General features: G+C 41.3%; 2 protein-coding genes and 2 long non-coding RNA genes across 8 annotated transcripts in view; 2 read left to right on the forward strand and 2 right to left on the reverse strand.

Annotated features, from left to right (window-relative positions):
* chst7 (carbohydrate (N-acetylglucosamine 6-O) sulfotransferase 7) overlaps positions 1–9981 on the forward strand; it is a 62979-nt gene extending 52998 nt beyond the window's left edge. The window contains exons 2-4 of one of the 2 annotated variants that reach the window (XM_074636760.1): positions 1926–2506; positions 4896–5703; positions 9099–9981. In XM_074636760.1, the coding sequence (XP_074492861.1) occupies positions 1976–2506; positions 4896–5666 (1302 nt within the window). In that variant the 5' untranslated portion in view covers positions 1926–1975 and the 3' untranslated portion in view covers positions 5667–5703; positions 9099–9981. Of the gene's footprint in view, positions 1–1918; positions 2507–4895; positions 5704–9098 lie in introns of those variants that run through there. The other variant, XM_074636761.1, reaches the window with a different exon arrangement.
* Positions 9982–12429: 2448 nt separating this feature from the next.
* Positions 12430–18659, reverse strand: part of LOC141768467 (uncharacterized) — a 60135-nt gene continuing 53905 nt past the window's right edge. The window contains exons 2-3 of the long non-coding RNA XR_012594075.1: positions 12667–13486; positions 12430–12618 (exon numbers count right to left, since the gene is read on the reverse strand). This is a non-coding gene — a long non-coding RNA (uncharacterized LOC141768467). The remainder of the gene's footprint in view (positions 12619–12666; positions 13487–18659) is intronic.
* Positions 12991–18659, forward strand: part of LOC141768466 (uncharacterized) — a 60551-nt gene continuing 54882 nt past the window's right edge. Inside the window, exon 1 of the long non-coding RNA XR_012594074.1 lies at positions 12991–13069. This is a non-coding gene — a long non-coding RNA (uncharacterized LOC141768466). The remainder of the gene's footprint in view (positions 13070–18659) is intronic.
* Positions 14335–18659, reverse strand: part of slc9a7 (solute carrier family 9 member 7) — a 40493-nt gene continuing 36168 nt past the window's right edge. For all 4 annotated transcript variants that reach the window (XM_074636746.1, XM_074636745.1, XM_074636747.1 and 1 more), the window contains one exon: positions 14335–17803. In XM_074636746.1, the coding sequence (XP_074492847.1) occupies positions 17525–17803 (279 nt within the window). In that variant the 3' untranslated portion in view covers positions 14335–17524. The remainder of the gene's footprint in view (positions 17804–18659) is intronic.

Consider the following 18659-nt stretch of genomic DNA (forward strand, 5'->3'; position numbering starts at 1 on the left):
TTAAGCATCTCGCGAGAGTTTCTCCAACTTGTGGGTTCCCTTCTAGACTCTACCAGTTTGCCTCAACAACAAATGAGGGCGAATGCGCGAAATCAAAATAAAGTAAATCTGTTTCAATTTTAAAATAAGATAAATAAAAAACTTTAAAAATAAAACTTAAAAAATAAACTTAATCTTAAAAAAAAAAAAACTTGGAAAAAACTAAACATAAAAGAAATAAAATGAAAAATAAACTTGAAAAAAACTTAAACTTTACGAAAAAAGTTGAAAAAAACAACAATTTAAACTTTAAAAAAAATGTGATATAAATAAAAAGAATAAAACTTAAACTTAAAAAACTTGAACTAAACTTAAAAGAAAATAAATTAAATATAAAATAAAACTTTAAAAAAAAGCTTGAAAAATAAAACCTGAAAAAATTGAAAAAAATAAACTTATAAATAAAATACAAAATGTATAATAAAACTTAAAAACAAAAACAATTTATATAAATAAAAAGGGACCGCTAATTTCTCATTAAATCTCCCATAACGCATTGCACCCCTCTAGCGATGTTACGGTAGGTTGTCCTCTTGTCGTCAAAGACTCTTTGAGATATCTGATTTAACGGAGCTCCTTCTACGTAGTTTTATGACTGTTTTACAAAAAAATAAGCTCAAAGTACTAATTCTGTAACGCTTTTATAACAAATACAGACAGATTACGTTAGGTACTATCCGTTGGAACATCTTCCCTTCAAGGCTCTTTGAGATATCTGATTTAATGGAGCTCATCTACGTCGTTTTATGGCGGTTTCACAAAGAAATAAGTACAAACTAGACATTTATATCGTTTTTATAACCAATATTCCACCGTGTATTTAATATAAAAGTTCGTGTTTAAAACTGTCAACTTGAGGCAGCGAAAACATTCAATATCTATTGATGAAACTAACACATTACAGATTAAATACACTACTAACAAAGAGTCCGCTAATGTCTCATTAAATCTCCCATAATGCATTGCACCTCTCCAGCGATGTCACGGTAGGTAGGTTGTCCTCTTGTCGTCAAGACTCTTTGATATCTCCAATTTAACGGTGCTCATCTATTTATGTTTTACAAAGAAATAAACACAATAGTACTCATTTAAAATACAAATAAAACAAATAAAAATAAAATAAAACTTGAAAAAAACAACTTGAAAAACTAAACTTAAAAGAAATAAAATAATAAAACTTAAACTTAAAAAACTTGAAAAATAAAACTTAAAAAATAAACTTAAACTTGAAAAAAATAATTAATAAAATTAAACTTAAACTTAAAAAAAAATTTAGTTTACAAAAAACTTGAAAAATAAAACTCCAACTTAAATAAATAAATAAATAGAATAAAACATAAACTTAAAAAACTTGAAAAATAAAACTGAAAAAAAAACTGAAACTTAAAAAAAAACAACTTGGAAAAAATAAACATAAAAGAAATAAAATAAACTGAAAAAAATTTCAAGTTTACAAAAAACTTGAAAAATAAAACTTAAAAAAACTCAACTTAACCCCAACCCCTATAAATAAATAAATAAATAAATAAATAGAATAAAACTAAACTTAAAAGAAATTAAATTAAAAATGAAATGAAATCTCCCATAATGGATTGCACCTCTACAGCGATGTTATGGTAGGTTGTCCTCTTGTCGTCAAAGACTCTTCTTAGAGAGATATCTGATTTAACGGAGTTCCTTCTGCGTCGTTTTATGACTGTTTTACACAGAAATGAGCACAAACTAGACATTTATATCCATTCCATCGTGTATTTGACTGTGAACATGAGAAGGTATTAATGTGGTAGTTGTGTCTTTAACGGGGCGTGGTTAACGAGGTTAAACCCCCTAGATATAAATCCTCCGGTCAGAGCTCCGCCGCCTCTCAGCGCGCTGCGAGCCTCCAGAGAAGAAGGAGCAGAAGAGGAAGAAGCAGCAGCTGAGCGTTAGAGAGGAGATGAAGAGGAGGCTCCACAAGAAGTACCTGCTGTTGATCCTGATGTACTCAGGTCTGCTGCTGCTGATCCCCTACGTGTTGGACTACCGGGATAAATCCGGTGTGCGCGGTAACAACCTGCTGCAGCAGCAGTCCAGATGTCCGGAGCTGCAGGACGCGGTGGCGCAGCTCTGGGACCATCATCATCAACATCATCTTCATCATGTTAACGGTACCGAGGAGGAGCAGCAGCAGCAGCACGCGGTGAACCGGAGCCGGACCCGGGTGAACATCTACCTGCACGCCACCTGGAGGACAGGATCCTCGTTCCTGGGCGAGCTGTTCAACCAGCATCCAGGTGTGTTCTACCTGTACGAGCCCATGTGGCACATCTGGCAGGCTCTGTATCCGGGTGATGCGGGCAGCCTGCAGGGCGCCGTGCGCGACATGATGAGCGCGCTCTACAGGTGCGACTTCTCCGTGCTCAAACTGTACTCCGGTCCGAACCAGAACCTCACCACCGCCTTCATGTTCGGCTGGAAGATGAACAAGGTGAGTGAAAGACACACCTCCACCTGCACCTGCATTCTCACACACCTGCACCTGCATTCTCACACACCTCCACCTGCACCTGCAGACTCGCACCTCTACCTGCAGTCTCACACCTCCACCTGCAGACTCACACACCTCCACCTGCAGACTGCACCTGCAGACTCACCTCCACCTCTATCTGCAGACTCGCACACCTCCACCTGCAGACTCACACACCTCCACCTGCAGACTCACACACCTCCACCTGCAGACTCACACACCTCCAACTGCAGACTCATACACCTGCACCAGCAGACTCACACCTCCACCTGCAGACTCACACACCTCCAACTGCAGACTCACACACCTCCACCTGCAGACTCACACACCTCCACCTCCACCTGCAGACTCACACACCTCCACCTCCACCTGCAGACTCACACACCTCCACCTCCACCTGCAGACTCACACACCTCCACCTCCACCTGCAGACTCATACACCTCAACCTGCAGACTCACACACCTCCACCTGCAGACTCACACACCTCCACCTCCACCTGCAGACAGTTTCTTTGTTTATTTGTTTTGCACAATTTCAGACTAGACAACAAAACAAAAAACTAAATGAATAATATACAGAGCAGAAAGAGACAAAAACCCACTGGGCTGATCTGAAGTCTCCACCTAGAGACTATATATATATATATATATATATATATATATATATATATATATCAAAAAAGACAAGTGTGTGTGTGTGTGTGTGTGTTGCATGGAAGTGTATGGTTGGTGTTTGTGAGGAGGATAATGATTTAAATATCTATAAAGACTTCTTCAAACAACATTGTGAGTGGGGAAAAAATAAAAAGCATAAAAACAGATACATGGACAACATGAGGTAAAACAATTACAAGACAGCATTAAATTAAATGACCCTTTAAGAGACTTTTGAAACATTTGACAGATGAACAGTTTATTATTGATAGATGTGAAAAGCTACTCCATAATTTGCTTCCCCTATATCTTATTGAAAACTGACCCTCTACTAGTGAGACAATCAGGAGGATGAAGATCTAGAGATTGACGGGTTGAATCAGAATAAGTCTTGAACTGCTCAGGAATATTCCCACCAGAAAGTTTCTTATAAATAAAAACACATATTTGAGAAATATTGAATCATAAATAGTAAGAATGTGGAGTTTCTTAAATAGAGGATCATTCCCCATACGGACACTGAACAAACAATAAATCTGTGCAATATTAATACACTGAATGTGAAACACATTTATCTGTGCAATATCTGAGCTCCGCAACGCACCATCTCTGGACAGCTTCAAAAGACTTCTCAAAACCCACCTCTTCACCAAGGCCTATGGCCTCTAGCTACTGCTATGTTCCATTTGTTGTTTATTTATGTCTGTTAAGCGTCCTTGGGTTTCTTGAAAGGCGCTATGTAAATCCAAGTTGTTGTTATTATTATTATTAATAATATATCCCTGATGCAATATACACCTAGTGCAACTTTGTTTACATTGTATTTATTACATCTAGCCTATCTCCTATTTTACAAGTGCATTTACCTCTGTTTACATTACATCTATTTTATACTTCTAGTCAGTGGTGGCTGGTGGAAATGTTTCTCGGTAGGGCTGTGGTGTCACATCTAATCAATATCATCAAACATCCCAGTGTGATTTAATGCAAAAAAAAAAGTGAAGGTATCAAAAACCCATTACTACTTTGCAGTTAAATAATTAACAATTACTTTATTCTAACAGGAAGAGTAAAGAATGCTTTAAAAAACACAACAGTATAACATGTACTCAGTGGTGGAATGTAACCAAATACTTAAATACAATTTTGAGGTACTTGTACTTTACTTTAGTATCTCCATGTTCTGCTACTCTCTACTTTCTACTCTCTACTTTCTCCTCCACCTCCACGACATCTCAGCGGGAATATTAGACTTTTTACTCCACTACATTTATCTGACAGCTTTAGTTACTTTACAGATTCAGATTATTAATACAAAATATAATCACATTACAATCAAATTGCACATATTACTGGGTGCATTCCATATTTAAAACACACAAATATTGATAATTTGTATTGTTATTATTATTGTAATTAGTAGTAGTAGTAGTAGTGATGTTTTTTTGTGTGTGACTCAGTGAGCCCTCTATTGGCCGGCCGCCACTGCTTCTAGTGTAACACTTCTGTTTATATTTATTTATTACATCTACTTTACCGGTTTTATTTACTTTATAACTGTGTGTTTTACCGGTTATATGTTTTATTTGCCTGGTTTAGTCTCGTCAAGTATTTCTTTTAAAGCACTGACCAGAAACTGTGAATCTCCTTCTATTTAACACACAATTACAGTAAAGCTTTCTATCTTCTATCTCAGGTGATCTGCTCCAAGCCGCTGTGCGACGCTCACCTGCGTCACCAGGTGGGTCTGGTGCGCGAGGATCTGTGCGCAAAGTGCCCGAAGAGAGACATCAGGGAGCTGGAGAGGGAGTGCATGAAGTACCCGGTGATGGTGATCAAAGGAGTCCGGGTTCTGGACCTGAGCACGCTGGTTCCGTTGATGAAAGACCCGGAGGTGAACCTGCAGGTCATCCAGCTGTTCAGGGACCCGAGGGCCGTGCACAACTCCCGGCTGAAGTCCAAGCAGGCTCTGGTGAAGGAGAGCATCCAGGTTCTGAGGAGCAAGAAGCAGATGGATAAATACAAGAGGCTGCTGGTTCCGAGCAGCCGGGTGAACCGGGCCGAGAGCTACGTGTCCAGCGCCATGGAGCTCATCTGTGAGAACTGGCTGAGCGACCTGCTGCTGGTTCTGAACGCTCCTCCATGGGTCCGGAGGAGCTACATGAGGGTCCGCTACGAGGACCTGGTCCTGAGGCCTCTGGAGGAGCTGCAGAGACTCTTCAACTTCTCCAACCTGTCCAGCTTCCCGGATCTGGACCGGTTCGCTCTGAACATGACGCACGGTCAGGGCTACTCCTCGGACCGGCCGTTCCTCATCTCATCCAGGGACGCCAAGGAGGCGATCTACGCCTGGAGGGAGAGACTCAGCGTGGAGCAGATCCAGCAGGTGGAGGCCTACTGCAGCGAGGTCATGAGGCAGCTGGGCTACGAGAAGAACCAGAAGAACAGCCCGGACAAGACCTCCTGAGGACGGTGGGCCAGGAGGAACCAGGAGGAACCAGGAGGTGAGGGCACACTGGTTTACTTTAACAGTAAAGGGAGGATGACATCAGCAGGGTTCCACAGTGGAAATAATTAAAAAAAACTTGAAAATAAAATAAAACATAAATTAATAAAATAAACTTAAAAAATTTGAAAACTAAACTTAAAAAAATAATTAAAATAAAATAAGATTTAAAAAAAATTTGAAAACTAAACTTAAAAGAAATAAATTAATAAAATTAAACTTAAACCTAAAAAAACAACTTGGAAAAAACTAAACATAAAATAAATAAAATGAAAAATAAACTTACAAAAACGAATTGATATGAATAAATAGTGTAAAACTTAAACGTAATTACGAAATTAAATTAAAAATGAAACTTAAAGAAAGCTTGAAAAATAAAACCTGAAAAAATTGAATAAAATTAATTTAAAAGAATAAAAAAATAAAATAAAACTTAAAATAAAAAAAACAAACTTCAACTAAAAAATATTGAAAAATAAAACTTGAACTTAAAAACAAACACAAAAATAACATAAATAAAACTTAAACTAAACTTAAAACAGAAAAACTCAACAATTTTAACAGTCTCTTCTGCACTATATTCACTTTTTTAATAGTCGTGTATCACAGCTGTTACTCTGCACTATATTCAGTTTTAACAGTTTTCTTCATCTTGTATTTTTATATCTGGTATATATTTTTTTGTACTTTTCACTAACTTTTTTACCGCCTTTTTACTAACATGTTTTTGCACAATGGAACTCTGATACTGGAAACTTGAATTTCCCTCGGGATTAATAAAGTTACTATCTATCTATCTATCTATCTATCTAAAACATAAAGTGTGTCTTCGGTGCACACAGTCATGTTTTCAAAGCTTCACTCGTTTGAACAGGAAGTGATGGTTTAACAGAAACCATCCTGCTGCTTTGCTCTGTGGCTGATCCTTGACCTTTGACCTCCCAACTGACTGAGGCAAATTGAAAACAGAGCGTCCATATGGAGGATCAGTTAAGAAGCACATTCTTCTTCATTTGACTGGATAGCGTAGCCGGGCAGCACGGTTTGATTTGATGCATGTAAAGATAAACATGACCTCCGCGGTGCAGAGTTTCAGCTCCGAGGCTGTTTTCACTTTCATGTGCTGACGGAGGAGGAACGTTTCTGTAAGACTATATTCATACTATGTGTGTACGAGCATGATTTTGTGACATCACAATGGTGCAACGTGCAACTTACACAAGTGTGATGTGGAAACGTGAAGCCGGCAGAGAACACATGCTGCAATTTAAACATTTTCTTACTTTTTTTTTGCTGAAAATCAGAGCAGATGTCTGGATGGGGACTCTTATTTGATTTGATTTAAGTCTTTAACAACCTGTTGAGTGAGATGATTTAAGTCCTTCCTCATATAATCTGCTAACTTGTTCAGATAATAATAATAATGATGGACTCTGCTCTTGTTCTGTAGATAACAGCTCAACCTATTAATGTGTTACTGGTTTTAATGTGGAGCTTTCCCTTCTAGTTTCCTGAGTAGTCACCTGTCAGATTTCACCTGGTGTAAATGTATAAAGAAGAACATACATTATGAAGTATTTCTTCCTCTGTAGCAGATCTTTTCTGGCCGTCAGAGCGAGAGCGTCCCCGAGATGTTCCTCCCTCCGTAATGACCAACTGATGTTGGTTAATAGAGGCCTCATTGTTTCCTCGCTGGCACCGCTGCGTCCTCTCATGGATAGCGGGGGGCTGGCAGCGAGTCACCGGGCCTCAGACTCTGCTGTCAAGAAGGGAGTCATTGTGCACGGCTGTCGGTGGCGGGATCGAGCTCCCGGGGTTACCAGCAGGCCCGTCACCGCCAGCTGGAGAACAAACCGCCTCGTCTCGCTGCCTCCAACGCTGATAGAGCTGCTGACGGAGGTCATGAACTCTATTAAAGTGTTTGTGGTCCTTATGCTCATTAGTGAGGGGAGGGGGGCGATACGCCGATCTACACATTCAATACCACCACGATACTACGGTGACAATTCAATATTTATTGTAAGTTTTAAGTACTGCGATTTGATTTATTGTGATTTTTGTAAACGTATTTTAACACTAGACTGAGACGAGTTGAATCATACACTTCTAGGGACTTTTACTTTGGAAAATATTTAAATTAATCCAGTAAAAATGTTTGATATTCAGCATGTATGTAGTCAGAGACGTCCTGAAGTCAAATATATCGGACATCATTTATTAAATTCAATTCAAAACGTAAAGACAGATTAGTGGCATTTTCTCTTTAATTCATAAGGAACATGTAATGTTTTATACTTCTGCTGAATATAATCCATCAATCTTATTTCCATAGATGTATTTTGTATATACAGTTCCCTTTGTTAACACCTACGTAGTCCCACGTGTGTATTTGCAGTATATAAAGGAAAGGCAGACATTTTTTGACTTGTTTTCGAATATTTTTTGGATTTTTGTTTCTGTTTTTTTTTTTTTACATTTTTCAGACTATTTTTCTTAATTTTCTTTTGGAAATTTTTCTTTTGGAATCGAAATGCAAAAATTAAATTAAATGTTCAGCTTATTTTAAGTTTAGTTAACAAGAAAAAATAAAAAATTACAAGATAAAAATGAAATACAAAAAATGTAATTGATCGAGTGGCCGCCTCTCTCTCTCGTATTGTGGTCGGTAGGTAAGGACGCATGTTTGGGGGGAAGGTTGATTCTTTTGGGCTTGTTTCTATAGACCCGGTTGCTTGTTTCTCTCACGAGATCTGGCAACACTCCAAGGTGGTCTCTAGCTCTCCCGTCAGCTCCGTTCTCTTTATCATCCATGGTCAGCTCCATCGGGGCCGTTTCAATGCAGAGAACAGTTATGTCAGTATCTGGGTGCTCTACAGTCGTAACGTCGGCCCATTTGACCACGGAGACGAGAGCGACGGCCGGCTCGACCGCCACGTTACCGCCATACCATAACGTTTCCTGTCCGTGACAGAGTTAGCATGCAGCTTTAGCTCTGCTCTGTGTAGCTCTGCTTTTCCTGTCAACGTGTGAAACCCAAAGTGTTTCCATCCTTTACTGGATGTGTAGTGTTTACCACGCTGGATTTAACATGTGAGGGTGCAGGTCGTATCCACGCTGACCCTCCAACGCTTTAGACTCTCTGAGGTTTGTTTCGGTTGACGGATACGGGACGGATATGACGTCACGTTACTCAGACTACCACAATAAAAGCTGTAACTTCCTTCTACCTCCACATAGACTCACATGAAGCAAATATATCCATTCTGGCGTTAAAAAATTTCAAAATCATAAAAAAATACATAAGTGAATCTATTTTTTTCCCACCCCTATCATGTTCTGTATCACAACTTTCTAGGTTTTCTTTAATCCCCTTTCTTTCTCTCTCTCTTCCAGGGGCCTGGTATTCACCGCTGAGGGCTAAAGGTGGAATAAGAAAACAAGCAGCAGGAATGTGGTCCACTGGGAGCTCCTGAGCTCGGCTGTCGGCTTGTTTTCCTCCGGCCGAGGCGGCTCGATGAACTGGAGAAAATCCAAGTGGAAAGTGCAGCCAATCACAGACAGATGCATTTGAAACGGGGAGCTTATGTTTTTTTTTTACAGTGAGATAGGGCGAGAATGTGGGAGACAAACACTGGCCAGCCTCGACCCCTTCTCTCCTTTTTAGTAACACTAATCCCTCCTCACATCCCCCCCCACCGCAGGCGACGTCGTCCTTCTTGGGAGACGACTGCCAGGATCCAGAGCGGCGGCGTCGGCGGTGGCGGGGTCGCTCTCACCTGCGTGGCTTCTTATCCGTCCAGCCTATCTGCAAACTAAGAGAGCGTTAAGTGCAGTTGGCTCACTAACAATGGCAGCGTAGAGCTCTGAAAGGAGAAACGACAGTATTTAGTGGAGTAGAGGCCGGACTGAGGAGCTGTTGTTCACCCCCAGCCCCCTCAGGAATCCAGACAGCTGCAGCGCCCCGCTGACAAAACACTCACATGGGTGTGAAATTTTCTAATATCCCACCAACGGACGTTTACGGAGAGCCCGTCCTCCACCAGCAGACGGTACTGATTCATACTGTAAACCTTTCTCACTGTTTTATAGTTCTTATCTAAAATGCTGTGACGACGACGACCCTTTCTGGCGTAGGACGAGGGGTCAAAGTTCACCAGCATCCACGTGTTCAACTTTAGAAGTTGGTTCTGTAATAATGTTCTGGGTGTGAAAACCTGGAAAGAGAAATAACTTTATTTAAACTGACCTCAATAAAGAGATAGTAAAAACTAGAGAAGAGGAAGGTGTGTGTGATTGCTGTGACGCTCATCGGCACGATGACGTTATAATGTCATGAGAACTCAACAACTGTAAAGTTCAAGTTCTCAGTGTGGTTGTATGAGGTTCTTCTCCATAGTCAGTGTATAACTACAGTAGATGGAGTCAGTAGAAACAGACAGGAGTACAAAGTAATGTACAGCTGTGGACAGAGGCAGCAGCTAAATGCATTTTAGACACCTAAAAAAAAAAGCCACCAAACTCCTTTGAAAAAAACAGTAATTTAACTGTATAATATAAATATACACTCACCGGCCACTTTATTAGGTACACCTTGCTAGTACCAGGTGGTATTCATCTGCTTCAAGGTTGGACGTGTTGTGCGTTCAGAGATGGTATTCTGCATACCTTGGTTGTAACGAGTGGTTATTTGAGTTACTGTTGCCTTTCTATCATCTCCAACCACTCTGCCCATTCTCCTCTGACCTCTGACATCAACAAGGCGTTTCCGTCCACACAACCCCCGCTCACTGGATATGTTCTCTTGTTGGGACCATTCTCTGTAAACCCTAGAGATGGTTGTGGTGAAAATCCCAGTAGATCAGCAGTTTAATACTCAGACCAGCCCGTCTGGCACCAACAACCATGCCACGTTCAAAGTCACTTAAATCCCCTTTCTTCCCCATTCTGATGCTCGGTTTGAACTTCAGCAAGTCGTCTTCACCACGTCTAGATGACGTAATGCATTGAGTTGCTGCCATGTGATTGGCTGATTAGCTATTTGTGTTAACAAGCAATTGAACAGGTGTGCCTAATAAAGTGGCCGGTGAGTCAATATTATTGTGTGTGACTTTGGTGAATCTGAACTAACCCTTTAAAACACCAAAGTCACACAATAACACAAACTAACTAACCAATAGAGCAGGGGTGTGTCCAGACATTTGATAGGGGTGGCACCAGTGGGGCACTGACTTATGCAGGGGTGGCATGAAGTGTGAGCAGGAGCGCCTGCGCACAGACATATACACTCACGTATGCACACACACACACACACTCACAAGAAAATACACACCCACACCCAGGTGTCGGCATAGCATTAATTTACCATTTGTGTCTCCACAACCCATATCTACTTCACTTACTAACACTGCAAGCAAGAACAGACCTACTAGTCACAACATTCAGGAAAAGGCAACATACACATGTGATTGAAAACTACCATACTTTATTCTAACCTCAAAACAACCTTCCAAGGTATGATATACAGTACATACAAAAAAGACAATGCACTTTCTGTATAAAGTGCCAACAAAATTACAATAAATAAGCCTGTTTGGGGCAAAACATTTACTTGACAAAACTTGTCACATGTGCCACAGTGTAGTAAGTTACTGTAGTATTCTCAGCAACAGAGAAACCTGAACTCCCAGGTATAAACAAAAGTCACATCCCTCCTCACATACCAGCAAATCTTGTTTTAACATTGTAAAGTGAACTGTTAAATAATGCCAAAATAATTTGTAAATTCCCAAAGTAGGTTACATACAAAAGAAAATCCTTATTCTAAAACAGTCACTTTATAAAGTGCCAACAAAATTAAAATAAATAAGACTCTTTGGGCAAAATATTTACTTGACAAAACTGTGCAAAACTTTACATGTGCAACAATGTAAATGGTTGGAGGTACAGACCGTGTAGAATATTTTATCAACAGAGATAGCTGATCTTACCAGAGCGTATGTGTGCATAAAAAAAGCTTACATCACTTGTAACAAATCTTGTTTCAACACTGATTTGTTACAGTAATAATGCTACAAAATAACCCGTGACTCCAAAAGCCAACATAAGAAAACAATGCACATTAAAAAACACAGTCACTCTCCGTCTTTAAAGTGCAAACATATTTAAAATACATACGCCTCTTTGAACAAATTATTTAACCAAACAAATTATAAACTTTACATGTGCTACAGTGTTGGTTACTCTAGTATTACCTAGTATTACCATTCAAGAGACCCAATCTGCTTTGACAGTTCCTTCCTTCCTTGCTTCCTTCCTCCCTCCCTTCTTCCAGTCCTTCTCTCTTTCTTTCCTCCCTCTGTCCTTCCTGTTCTTCATTCCGTCCTTCCTCCCTCCCTTCTTCCTTCCTTGACCTGAGGAAAACAGGAGGGCTAAAACAGTGCAATTCGCCTGTTCTTGTGTTTGTTTGCAAACACTTTGATAAAATCATCCATGTTGAGTGCCCTCGCTCTTCTTGACTCAATACTTAGCAAACCTAAATGGCTTAGTCTGTTGTCTAGCATGGTTGTCCTCAAATGAGTTTGAATGAGCTTTAGAGCTGAACAACTCCGCTCACATGCAGCAACACGGGTCTAACATAACAATGTTACGCAGTACAGAATAGCTCAATGTTAGATTTAACATCGTTGACAGTCAAAGCAGTGTTTGCTAATGAGATGAGATGATGACAGCCTTGTGCCAATTACAATAAAAAGAAATAAAACAAGACAGGGTAATGTTTAGTTTATTACCGTTACAGCGTTTAACTACAGGCTCAGTAAGTGTAGTAAAATGTAGGCTACTCACATCTTTCACGACGACGCTCCAGAGACGTGTTGCTTCCATAGACTGACTGTAGAAAAACAGTTTGTTTCACCTGTAGGTTCACCTGTAGGTTCACCTGTAGGTTCACCTGTAGGTTCACCTGTAGGTTCACCTGCTCAAACTTCTTCTTCTTCGCGCCTTTTTTTGCAGGCTACATACTACTTTAGCGCATCTCTGCCTCTCAGGTTTGAGAAGGAACTGCAACTCTAAACAAGAGTGCAGTTTACATTCAGTGCCGTGGCCCGCCTCTGACTGGGCATATAGACAATCATATTTTAAGATATTGGGGTGGCACTTGGGGTGGCCAATCAGATTTCAGGGGTGACCTGTGCCACCCAAGGCCACTCCCTGAACACGCCAGTGCAATAGAGGCAGCGATAGACCAGCAGCTCCTGTGATCTGAGAGGTTAAATTACTGTTTTTGTGAATGGAGTGTGGTGGCTTTGAAGAGAGGATAGATAACGGCTTCAGGTCCCCGTCAGAAAGGGCTGTCTGACAGCGAGGTGAAGAGGTGGAAATACTCTAAATACAGCGTACACTTCTGCTACACTCTGATTATCCATATAAGGCTCATAATTTGACAGATTTGTATTAACATGTTGGTAGAAGCAGGCAGCCTGTTGCTACGGGAAACAAAAACAACAAGTGCACATATTAAAGTACTTCTCTATAGTCAGTGTATTACTACAGTAGATGGGGTTAGTAGAAACAGACAGGAGATCCAGCACGGGAGCAAAGTGATGTACTGCTGTGGACGGAGGTATCTAAAAATATCAATATCAGTTTACGTGTACGCTATATTTAGAATATCTTCACCTCTTTACCTCGCTGGCAGACAGCCCTTTCTGATGGGGAACTGAAGCTGTTATATCGCTCTCTTCAAAGCCACCAGACTCCATTCACAAAAACAGTGATTTTACCTCTCAGAACAGGGGAGTTGCTGGTTTGAGTCATTTTTAAGAAAAAAAAAAGGGATTTATGAGACCAACTCATCCTTCTGTTTAACAATTTCAACATTTGCATTAGAGGTTAATTTTTCGGTTTAAGAGTATATAAAGGGTGAAGGCTGCTCGGTTTTAGAGCTACAACTATCAGTCCATTGACAGAAAAATAATCGATTAATCGTTAGTCATTTTTTTTGTGGAAAAATGATAGAAAATGCTGTTTTCCAACCTCACAAATTTAGATTTTACTGCTTTTCTCTTTTAAATCACATTAAACTGAATATCTTTGGCAAGACGTGTAAATACGTCACCTTTGAGAAACTGAGATGGATATTTTTCACTATTTTCTGACATTTAAAAAAACAATACGATTAATCTGAAAACTAATCGTTAGTGTTTGGTATCAGCGGCTGCTCGTCTTTATTTAGGATTTTACTTGTCTGAATGTTTGAACACTAATTAATGACGGAGTTTGAAGACTTTGCAACCTTTAAATATCTTTTGGATATTTATCTTTTGGACAACAGGTTGGGCTCTAATCAGAGCTGCAACGATTAATCTATCAGCGGTCAACTATTAAATTAATTAACTGTTTCGATAATTGATTAATGGTTATATTTTAAGAAAAAAAGAAAGTCTAAATTCTGATTCCAGCTTCTTAAATGTGAATATTTTCTGGTTTCTTTCCTCTTCTATGATGGTAAACTGAATATCTGTGGACAATACAAGACATTTTATAAACCAAACAATTAATGGAGAACTGTACATCTAAATAATGCAAACCTCCTTTGACGGCTTCATTCAACCCAAAATTAACACAACTGTTTGGCTCATAATTAGGTTTTTATTAACATGTTGACATGCAGACCAGGTAGGCAGAACCAGGCAGCCTGTTGCTATGGAAACAACAACAGGTGCAATATATTAACAACTGAGCTACATCTGATATCGGTCAGGTACAGAGAGCGTGTAGTAAATATAGACAGCACAACAGTCTGGAGATAAGAGCGCACATGAAGCTTATAGAAGAGGTAAAAAGACAGCTGTAGGTGACCCGGACGCCGAGACAAATGAGACGTCCTTTTTCTGCACTTATGTTAGTAGATAAAGCCGGAGTCCGTTTGTTTTTTGATGAGTATAGAAGGTGTATGTCGAGGCTGTGGGACCTTTCTAAAAGAGACTAAATGATTGTTTTAATGCCCGAGAGACAGAAAAGCTTCGTCGTCATCGTCGCGCCGTGAAAAAGAGACGTTGGAGTACTTCTCACTTCCAGCTAGAATTTAAATGACCCCTCGGTGCTCACCGCTTGGCAACGGCTTACATAACTAGATTAATTTCCTCTTCGGAGGTCCTCAGTGGGCCATAAAACTTGTGCGGGGCTTCTCCCCTTACACAATCGAGCCTTTCACACCTGCCGCTGTGTGAGTACTCATACATAAATGCAGCAGTCGAAAGGAGAAAACACACAAAGAAGGGGCGACACGTGCTGCTGAATTTAAAACAGGGACGGCGTCTAGACGCGGTGGTCGAAGGGGAACGTTAAACCTCCTCCTGCTGCTGCTGCTCCCAGAGAGACGTCCGTAAACCCGGGTCATATATTTACATTGATTGGATGAGAGCTAAATATAACGTCATGCTGCGCTGGAGGAACCGACTCCTATAGGTCACATAGGAGTAATTAATAGCTGAGGTGGAGGGATGTTAATCAACCTGTATGACAACAACGTTCAGTGTCGGTGTTGTATCCAGGATCTGAGGCTTAAACCAGTTATCTCATTAAAAACTGCTCTGAGTCGCTGGAAGGAAACCGGGCCACAGGTGATCTGATGTCATACTGACTATGAGTCGTTATAATAGCTCAGCTTGACCATCCAGAATTAACATTAGAGATATCTACAGTCTGAGTTCTTGTTCCAGATATCTTTAACGTCACTGTGACAGGTGCAGATATCTGTAGTTCAGGTTTGACTAGTCAAAACTGACTGACAGATATCTGCAGGGATGTCACTGAACACTCAACTCGTCACACGTCCTGTACGGCGAGACGTTTTAACATTTAACAGCTGGGCTGGAGATTCATCGGACTGATGTGCAACCTCATTCTGACTAGTCAAAACTCTAATTCAAGATATCCCTAATTCCGATTTGACTAATCTAAACTCTGATTTTAGATATCCGTGATTACATTTTGACCAGTAAGATTCAAACTACTTTGACATTCATGTGTATGGAGTTTCTCATTATAGATATCCACAATTCAGTTGTGGATATCAGATAAGAGGGTGATCAGGTTTCTAGTAATCAAAGCTGAGGGAAGTCTCTATATTACTGGTATTATTTATGTGAAGTGAAGCGAGTCGCTGAACAATGACTTCAACGCAACAGGTCGACGTTTTGGGAAATAAGCTTCCCGGCAGAGAGATAGACGACGATTCCACTTTTTTTTTGCCTTTTATCGGGCTCAGTTTTAAAGCTAGAGTGAAGATACTGGCATCATATGAAACTATAAAACCTGATGAATCCATCGGTAACAACCAGGTCAGACTGGCTTGTTGTGAAGGAGGTTAAATAACACTCCAAACTTACACTAAATTTTGGCAATGAAAAAACTCATGTCCATGTTCAAAGGGGTCCCTTGACCTCTGACCTCCAGATGTGTGAATGTAAATGGGTTCTATGGGTACCCACGAGTCTCCCCTTTACAGACATGCCCACTTTATGATAATCACATGCAGTTTGGGGCAAGTCATAGTCAAGTCAGCACACTGACACACTGACAGCTGTTGTTGCCTGTTGGGCTGCAGTTTGCCATGTTATGATTGGAGCATATTGTTTTATGCTAAATGCAGTACCTGTGAGGGTTTCTGGATCAATATCTGACATTGATTTGTGTTAATTGATTTACAATAATACATATATACAGACATTTTGCATAAAGCAGCATATTTGTCCACTCCCATGTTGATAAGAGGATTAAATACTTGACAAATCTCCCTTTAAGGTTCATTTAGAACAGATAAAAAATGTGTGATTAACTTGCGATTATTTGCAGTAGACAATATAGAATTTTTCTAAATTATGATGAAGGCCTGTTCCTTATTTTATAGTTTATAAAGTATCAGAGTGGACACCTCATATCTGCTTTTAAAGTTTTGGGAATCTCATAAGAAACAATATAATGTGAATTAAAACTCCTCCGTTCCTTCTTCGTGGTATTGTTGAGGTGAACAGACAAAGACGCAGCTCAAAGACGAGACAAACTTTGTAACAGTCATGAGACGTAACGCGGCGAGAGAAGCGTCCCGCTATAGCGAGGAAACAAAGCTCTGCATTGTGGCTATTTACATGCTCACATTCTTCAGCCGTGACGCGGCGGAGAGGAAAACTCATCCACTGTTGGCCTCCTCCACACTGATGCTTCTGTGTGAGAGACAAAGGACGTCCCTCATAAACACTGGTCTGTTAGCAGCTTCAGATGATGATGATGATGAGGATGATGATGATGGTACAAATATACCAGAGAACTCCTGTTTGAACTATTAAAGCCTCGTTTCAGCATCTAGATGGGGGAGGGTGGGGGGGGGTGATTGCAAAGAAGAGCTCGCTGGTGTAAACTGGTCCGATCACATGATGAGAGACGGCCACGCCAGCTGAACACACAGCGTCACATGTTCAGAACCAATCTCACATGAGGGTTTTTCTGTCCTCACATCCTGCATAAAGTTTTCCCTCCTTTTGATTCAGAGGAATCGATCAGTAAAAGTGAATCTCAGAGTAACAGCGTTGGCGTCCTGACGAGGACTCACGTCTCCGAGGCCCTCTGGAGGAACCTCCTCCCCTCCCATATCTCCTCTCTTGTCTTATCTCTGAAGGTCTGGATGCTCTGCCCGCAGGATGTGAGGGCGAGGCGGTCTAGATGAGGGGGTGTGGGGGGTCAGGTCAGGTTCGGTTAGGTCAGGTCAGGTTAGGGAGGCTGGCGGTGCAGGGCGGACGGAGAGGAGAGGACAAGAGGGGTCAGATGTGATCCTCGATGGGGAAAACCAGGCGCGTGCCGCGGCTCAGCAGCTCCTGCTCGCGGGAGTCCAGCTCGCGCTCCAGCGCCTCCTCGGAGGTGCTGCCGCTCCTTTTGCCGTTGGCGCTCCAGCCTGAGCCTCCTCCTCCTGCTGCTGCGTCCCCCCCACCAGCGCCACCGCCACCGGATGCCCCGTTGGCTGTGATGGAGGTGTCACCGAACGTGAAGGTGAGGTCGCCGTCGTTGCGGAGGAGGTCAGAGTCGGGGTCCCTCAGCTGCTCCTGAAAACACATCAGTGGAGCATGAGGGGAGGATGGAGGACATGGGGGTGGGGGGGACACACAGGCTACATCCACAGTTTTTGTTTTAAAACGTATGATGCTACGCGTCCACAGCCGCCACGTTGGCCGCTCCTCATTTGCATAAAGTTGAGGTCTCGGCTACTTTATGCAAATCAGTGGCGTCCAGTGCGACTCGCCGCCTCTAGAAAACTAACCGTTGTCGATCTAAAATAAAGACAGATTCATCAACATGGATTATTTCTACATAAAATGATTTCAGTGAAATATTTTCGTGACATAAGAGAAGAAAGTTTCCAAACGAGCCGCCATGTTGGTTCCGGTTTCAAAGCTTGAAGTGGCGGCCCACGAGGGAAATTGGTCGGCCAATCGGGTGTCTAGTGGCGTCCCATCAAGCGTACCATAACTTTTGCTATGTTTACGCCTAGCGTCCACACGACTCCGGCGTTTCCGAGCCCCTAAAACAGAGACATTTGAAAACGCTGCTGACCCCGTTTTAGTTTTAAAACTCCGAGGTAACGTCTTAGTCTGGACGGACAGAAACGGAGACCTTTGAAAACGATGACGCAGACGCCCACTTTTGCTTCTTGATTGGGTCTCATCAGTCATCACGTGAACCTTTTCCGGAAGAAACCAAACAACATCATCCTCGACCACCAGCGGTTCATTTCAACATGATAACGAGTTACAGGCGTTGCTGACCTCGTTGTCTCTGCTAGCAGCTGTTGTTCAGTTAAATTCTATATTTTATAACGCCAATACTACCTACATTACATGGGCAGGAGGGACGCTGTTATAAGAGCGCTTTACATCAATTCCCGTGTCCAGCGCTGCTTCC

The sequence above is a fragment of the Sebastes fasciatus genome, chromosome 5 (assembly GCF_043250625.1).
Source record: "Sebastes fasciatus isolate fSebFas1 chromosome 5, fSebFas1.pri, whole genome shotgun sequence".
Lineage (NCBI taxonomy): Eukaryota > Metazoa > Chordata > Actinopteri > Perciformes > Sebastidae > Sebastes > Sebastes fasciatus.